Raw genomic sequence first — 7,882 nt, forward strand, 5'->3', positions numbered from 1 at the left:
TTGAAAATAATGTTTGTTTTCATTCTATTTTACCCTTGACTCGGCGTAGAAACAATTGTCGATTGTCGTATTCTCTTATCAGTGTGCCAGTGTGCACTTTCTTATCGTAGTCCAATTAAATGGTTGAAATTTTGCGGTGCAATGAAATTCCATTCGTATGTCGCATGAAAACGTTTCCATCACAGAATATGGATTATCGCGATTGGAACATCTAACAGCAATGTCAACTTGACCAAGTTTGCCAAAAACTGCGATTTTATACAATCAATTAATTTACTGATTATAAAATTATTTTCCGGTACGCAGTTTCGAAATGATTCGCGAAGAAATTGTGCTCCTTATGTGCGGTAGTTTCAATCCTATCACGAATATGCACCTTAGAATGCTCGGTAAGTTGATACTCCGAATGTGTTATGATTGAACTTTGCACCGTAATTATGTAACTCATCCTCTTTCACTTGATTAGAAATTGTTCGAGACCATTTCACCGATCTAGGATTCGACGTAAAACAAGGATTCATCTCGCCGGTACACGACAAATACGGCAAAACAGATTTGGTACCGATAAACCATCGTGTTAATATGATCAAAAATGCCATAAAGTCATCCGATTGGATACATTTATCGACTTGGGAAGCCGAACAATCTGACTGGACTCCAACGTATAAAGTTTTAAAGCACCATCAAGTACGTATGTCGAGATCTTCATCGTATTCCAGATCGAAATCTAATTCAGTATGTTTCAGGATAGATTAAATGGGCTATTAAACAATACGAACATTAATGGTAATTCATCTCACGACGTAAATGGTAATTCTTTCGATTATAGAGTTACCGTAAGATTGGTTTGCGGTGGTGATGTACTGAATAGCCTCTCAGTACCTGGTTTATGGAAAGAATCTGATGTAAGTGACGAATACGTTAATTTTTGAGCCGATGTGTTACCCGAGCTTCTTTATTTTTTACCATAGATACATGGAATATTGACTGAACATGGTATAGCCTGCGTTACCAGGTGCGGCTACGATATCGATAAAATTATCTACGAGAATGATCGATTATTTGCAAATAAAGTACGATTTATCACTTTCGAGAATTGATTTGGTAATCTGATTCGTGTTAATAGCTTCTTTTTCTTATTTTTTTTTTTCACAGAGACATATTTACATTGTTAAAGAACATATTGAAAACGCGGTCAGTTCAACTGCTATTAGAAAAGCCTGCTTGAGAGGTTTGAGTATCAAGTATTTAGTTCAAGACGGCGTAGAAAGATACATAAAAGACCACAAACTATATTCCTATCATAAATAGTACGTATCTATTCCCATTCATTAAACTATTCGACGAACATTCTGTAAAAAAGTATCATTTTTTAGTAAGTATAGTACGAAAGACACGATCAGAATACCAGCTGAAATATTTAACGATTATAAGAAGTATCCTACGAATAATTCTAAATTATCAGTCGATATCAGTTCGTCTAAAACGCAAAAGAAAACACAACGTAAAAAGAAAATTAAGGTAAGAGATGACCATGCTGAAATCATCAAAAAAAATTTAAAATCCCACCGCTTCAGCTTCAAAACGCACTCAATGAAAATGTAAAAAATCGTCTATTTGACTAAGGTCACTTTATCGTCTTGACTAGATTATTTACTATGTATTTTTTTTTGCAATTTTGCACCTCACCGCGATTTCTGATTGATAATCACCTCTGTATTTCGATGAAATTCTAATGAGAATTTGTATCTTGTTACAGGAAGATCCAGTTATTACTAGTAAACGTCTACGAAGAAAGTGATTTAGTTGCGATGAATTTTTAATTCGCAATCTGTTCCATGAGAGTTTTTCGTGGTTGATTTTTTTCTCGATATACATTTGCATCCTTTGAAATATTTTATATACGTAATTATCCATGGTGTTTGAGAATTTGTTTGTATTATGATATCATTTTAAGAGAATATTTGCGCCGGGAATATACCAGTTACCTACTGTTGAGTTTGAGAAATTTTATATATTGTATGTTATTGAATTATCTTTCGAATAATTTGACGAAGGTCGGACAATAATGAAGGTTATCAATAATGATTGGAAACTGATCAATTTTGTATTGTTGATTTTGAAAATTAATTCACAATCACCAATGTCACCATAGTATACTTTTGTATGAAATTTGCATAAATTCACAACTACGAAGATAATTTATGGCTTAGTTACCAAGTATTGTTTGATTAGGTTGTCTAGGAGAGATATTTATATATACGATAATGATTATTTGGCTCACAATAACGGAGCTAACCGGTACTCTTATTGAATGTTCAAATAAACACATTTGAGTAAATTGACAAATAGATGACAATTACCTACGCATTAAATGACCTACCCAAGGTGTTCATTCATTTTTGAGACGATCGTTTAATTTTGCCTTCCACTTTATTCACAATGAAGTGCCTAATTACATACCGAATGATATCATCAACCAAATTAGATTCTTTGATAAGAAATCGGTCATTCATTTTGTAATGGTTATTTCAATGAATTCGTACCGTAATGTATCGAAAATTATCGTTACCTAATAGTTGTGTAAAATTAAACAGGCATCGGTTATTTTAGATTAAGAATCCGAAATTTGATCATTTTGTAAAATTCAGAAAATTAACATAAAACAATCTGTTGCCAGCGCCAGTATTCAGCTCCTGTTCCTGTGTATTCGAAACTATATATTTTTTATGAATGGTAGATAGTAACTAATTTATATTAACTTGAATTTTGAAAAATCAAACCGTATAACTGCGAAATTATTCCCATACCTTACCTACTCCACAAACGAAAATGTGTTGCAATTTGTTGATTAAAAAATTTAAAATGGACTGGATATAAAGTTGAACGTCTGAGGATTTCTTGACTTTGTTATGTCGTCCTTGCTTTAGAATTTTGGATTCAGCTCAAACGCTTTCGAAAAGTTGTATTTTGAGATGTGAAAAAAAATTTTTCATGTGAGGACAGACGAGAAATTTATTTTTTTTTGCTTTAGAATTTTAGAATTTCATAGTACATATCTAACGGATTTTTTTTTTGTTGAAAAAATCACTACTTTTTTCACTACCTTTCCTCAACCAAATTTTTAAAAAGCTCTCCACTCAACCACCCACATACAAAAAAAAAATTAACAAAATCAAATTTCTCACATGAAAATTTTCAAAAAAATTAAAGAAAATTTATAAGTATACAATGAACTTCTTAATTTCAATCAATTTTTTCAATAATTTGAAGGTTTTTGTTGCGGGTTTGAATTTTTTCATTTTTTTCACTATTTTACTTATTTTTTACTTTTTTCCATTAACGTGCCCTTTTTGGCCAAACTCACAACTTTTTCACTACTCTCAGACTCTCACTACCCAATTTTTAGATACCCTGTATGTATTTTGAAGAAGAAAAATGAAAATGACGCTAAAGTTAATTTGGACGGTTTTTAGACAACTTCTTAGAAAACCTGAAACTTTCAAAATATACCCGTAGGCTTCAGAACAGCCTGAAACCACCTCCTATCGACTCAGCATTTTAAAAATGGGATACTAAATTAATTTCATTTCAAGTAAAATATTGTGGAAATTTCAATTTTCAAAAATTTGCTATAGGGTGCTGCAGAACTACCACTCAAAATGGTTCGAAACCGTTTCGAATCGATTTGGAGGGTCGAAAACAAGGCACACACCAAATTTCAGTTTCAGGGTGTCTAACAAAAATTCTCCGAAGAAATGCAGTACTTTTACAGTACCTTTTGCAGTACCTTATATTTTTTTAATCCAGCTTACACCGACCCCCCCCCCCCCAAGAAAAAAATTATATTTTTGAACCAGTGGGAATTTGTCGATAAAATTATAAGTATTCCAATCGAAACAAATTGAAATTACAGAAGAAAAAGTGTCACCACGCCTATAAAAAAAAAATATAAGTGTTGCCATCTTCAGGGTGTCCACTCATTTCTGGAAATGATTTTCCCTGACTTTTCCAGGTTTTCCAGGCCAATTTTTTCGTTTTTCCAGACCATTTTTTTCAATTTTCTATGCTTACCCCATACTTTGGTTCAAGAAAAATTTTTTTTTTTGGAAGGGTGTATTTTTTTTATAAGCTTCTTTTCGAACTGGATAATTCTTCGGATATAAAAAACAGCTCAACTTTAATTATCAACTTTTTTAATTAAAAATGAATAAATAAATGAATAAACGTCAGGGTGTCCACTCATTTCTGGAAATGATTTTCCCTGACTTTTCCAGGTTTTCCAGACCAATTTTTCCATTTTTCCAGACCATTTTTCTCAATTTTCTATGCTCACCCGTACCTACTTCAATTTTAATTTTTTTTTTGGGGGGGGGGGTAATTTTTAAGCTTCTCTTCGAACTGGATACTTCTTCGGATATAAAAAACAGCTTAACTTTGATTATTAACTTTTCTAATTAAAAATAAATAAAACATGCATCAAGTTTGGCCAATTGATAAAATACCTATGTATTCATATAACTTCTGAAAATTTTTCTTTTCTTTTTTTGATTTTTGAAGGCCTCAAAATGTGAAATTTGTTTACTTCAAAATGAGAGACAAATTGGCCCGAGCGAAGCGAGGGCGAGAACTTTCGAAAATTTTTATTTCAAGATGCCTGAAAACGAGTTTTTTTTTGAATGCGAAGAGGGTTTATTTTTTGGTTTTTTAAATTTTAATATTGGAATGGATGTTTTTTTGAAGGAAGTTTACTCTTGAAAAAGAAAAGAGAACAGGCTCGAGCGAAGCTAGGGCGGAAGCTTCTGAGAATTTGAGTTTCGAGAGTCATAAAAACGAGGTTTCTTTATGTGAGGACGAGTAGCTTTTTTTTGGCTTTTAAAATTTTAGAATATTTGAATTTTATGTTTGGTTTTTTTAGTGAGGACGAGTAGCTTTTTTTTGGCTTTTAAAATTTAGAATATTTGAATTATGTTTTTTTTTTTGAAGGAAGTTGATTTTGAAAAATAAAACAGAACAGGCCCAAGCGCGGGCGAAAGCTCTTGTAAATTTGTATGTATTTCGAGATGCTTAAGAACGATGTTTTTTTCGTGAGGAGTTCATTTTTTGGCATAAAAACTTGATTTATATAATCAAGAAATTTTCATGTTGCCTTTGAAAAAGAAAATAAGCCCGAGCGAAGCGAGGGCAAAAGCTTTTGAAAATTTGCGTTTCGAGAAGTGAAAAACAGTGTTTTTCTTTCATCACAGGTCCTTATTCAGAATTTTCAATTGATCGTTTTTTTAAAATTCCAGAGATTTTGCGTGAAAATTACGAAATTCCCTGACTTTTCCCTGACTTTTCCAGACCGACCGAATTCCCTGACTTTTCCAGGTTTTCCAGGTTTTCCAGACCTGTGGACACCCTGAAACGTGCATCAAGTTTGGCCAATTGATTACAATATTCATAATAACTTTTGAAAATGTTTCTTTTCTTTTATGGTTTTTTGGAGGCATCAAAATGTGAAATTTGTTCATCTTAAAATTGAGAAACAAATTGGCCCGAGCGAAGCGAGAACTTTTGAAAATTTTCATTTCTAGATGCCTAAAAACGAGTTTTTTTTTAAATGAGAAGAGTTTATTTTTTGATTTTCAAATTTTAATATTGGAATGACGTTTTTTTGAAGGAAGTTAACTACTTTTTAAAAAAAAGTGAACAAGGTCGAGCGAAGCGAGGGCGAAAGCTTCTGAAAATTTGCATTTCGAAAGGCATAAAAATGAGGTTTTTTTAGTGAGAGCGAGTAGTTTTTTTGGCTTTTAAAATTTTAGAATTTGAATAATGCTTTTTTAAAGGAAGTTGATTTTGAAAAAGAAAACAGAACAGGCCCAAGTGAGGACGAAAGCTCTTGTAAATTTGTATTTCGAGATGCATAAAAACGATGTTTTTTTTCGTGAGTTCATTTTTTGGCTTTAAAACTTTGATTTTTATCATCTAGAAATGTTCTTCTGGCCCTTTAAAAAGAAAAGGAAACAAGCCCGAGCGAAGCGAGGGCAAAAGCTTTTGAAAATTTGTGGTTCGAGATGTAAAAAATAATGTTTTCCTTTCATAACAGCAATTGATTGTTTTTTCAAAATTCCAGGGATTTTGCGTGAAAATTACGAAATTCCCTGACTTTTCCAGGTTTTCCAGGCTTGTGGACACCCTGCATCTTTTGAGGTACAAAATGAACATTTTTTTTTTTAATTTTCACCAATTAATTCATTTTGAGGTTTTTAAAAAAATTTTAAATCAATGATTTTGAGAAAAAATACAGTACTTTTCAGGCAAAATGCAGTACTTTACAGTACTTGCAGTACCGAGGATTTCAATGCAGTACTTTTACAGTACTTGCAGTACCTGCAGTACCTGTTAGACACCCTGAGTTTTCTTGGTCTACACAATATTTGGTAGGTAACGTTTTAAGTTTTTTCCCATTTTTGACCCAAGTTTGATTTTTTAAAAATTCATTAAAAATCAAAGTAGTTTGTGAACTCAAAAATTTGATCGATTCAAACCTGATGAGCAATTATTTTAGCTGATTTTTAAATTGCGCGATTTAAGAATTTTTTTTGATTTGTCATTGAAAATTTGAAAATAAAAGGTCACAGGTGTAGAAGTGACTTAGGTACGTAACTTTTCTCGTCATAAGGATTATAAAATTACTTAGGTACTTATTTTTATACGTTACCTAGTTCATATTCTATCATTTTTGGAAGGAAATTTGTACTCACCTGGAACAAAGAAAAATTAAGGTGGATTAGTTATAGTTACAAAATTATTAATCAATCAACAGATACACGATAAAATAATAACCCGATTAGCGCAATGGCAATTCTAAAATTGCCATTTGTCACTTTTTTGGCAAATGGTTGGCAAAATGAAAATGGAATAATTTTGCCAATACTTTTGCCTAGCTTTTGCCAATATTTTGACATTATTGGCAAAAGAGTGGTAAAACTTGGATTAAAATGGAAAACATGACAAAATTGCCAACAATGGCACTTTTGAGAATCGCTGCAGAACAGATGACACTCTGTTTATGCTAGTTTTGACAAAAATTTGCCAACATTGACAAAACCGTGGCAAAAAAACGATTTTTTCAGAAAAAAAAATCATATACTTGAATGAGTTTTGAACAAAAAATTTTGAATTCACCTAAAATATCCAGAGAAGACATGAGTCTAACCACAGGAATTTTTTCAACAATTTTTGACCTCGCAGGGGAGAGATATGGACAAAAAAAAATTTTGAACCCCCACATCTCCAAACTTAATTCAAGCACACAAAATTTTTTTCTTCCAAGAATATACGTGCATGAGTAGGTCTAGGTACTACCTACATATAAATTTGAAATTGAAATTTTTTAAAAATTTTTTCTCCAAGTGGGTAATCTTTAAGAACTTGAAAAACACTCAAAAATGTGTTTTGTGTGTCGTGACACCTTCAAAAAAGCGAAATGTACTGCCAGTGATGTGATATAGCTTTGAAATTTCGCGTGAAGGCCACTAAAAGTAGTAGAATATCAAACAACTTCTTGAATACCTCAATTTGAGCCAATAGACACCCCCTCTGGCCCCTCCCCCAATTTTGGGCGAAAGTAGATTAACAATATGGGTATGGTTATCACATGAATCGAACCCGCTGAATACGAATATGAAGTTAGATTTGCAGTTGACTTTCCTAAGGGCCACATTGAGGAAGGAGGTTGCCCAAAAATTGAATTTTTCGTGAAAAATGCTTCATTGTAGCGCTATTTACGCCTTGATCGGAAAGGTTGCATGGAATAAATACGCCATAATGAAGCATTTTCACAAAAAAATTCAATTTTTGGGCAATCCCTTCCCTTCCCAATGAATTCAAAATTCTT

At 32.4% G+C, this 7,882-nt stretch overlaps 1 protein-coding gene across 1 annotated transcript; it reads left to right on the forward strand.

Moving 5' to 3' along the window:
- LOC135833293 (nicotinamide/nicotinic acid mononucleotide adenylyltransferase 3-like) lies at positions 1-2,349 on the forward strand. The gene is made up of 7 exons (XM_065347017.1): positions 1-389; positions 467-687; positions 747-905; positions 972-1,073; positions 1,156-1,310; positions 1,377-1,521; positions 1,760-2,349. The coding sequence occupies exons 1-7, from the start codon at positions 314-316 to the stop codon at positions 1,799-1,801; spliced, it is 900 nt and encodes a 299-aa protein (XP_065203089.1). The 5' UTR covers positions 1-313; the 3' UTR covers positions 1,802-2,349.
- Positions 2,350-7,882: the final 5,533 nt, after the last annotated feature.

The sequence above is a fragment of the Planococcus citri genome, chromosome 1, assembly GCF_950023065.1.
Source record: "Planococcus citri chromosome 1, ihPlaCitr1.1, whole genome shotgun sequence".
NCBI classification, from domain to species: domain Eukaryota; kingdom Metazoa; phylum Arthropoda; class Insecta; order Hemiptera; family Pseudococcidae; genus Planococcus; species Planococcus citri.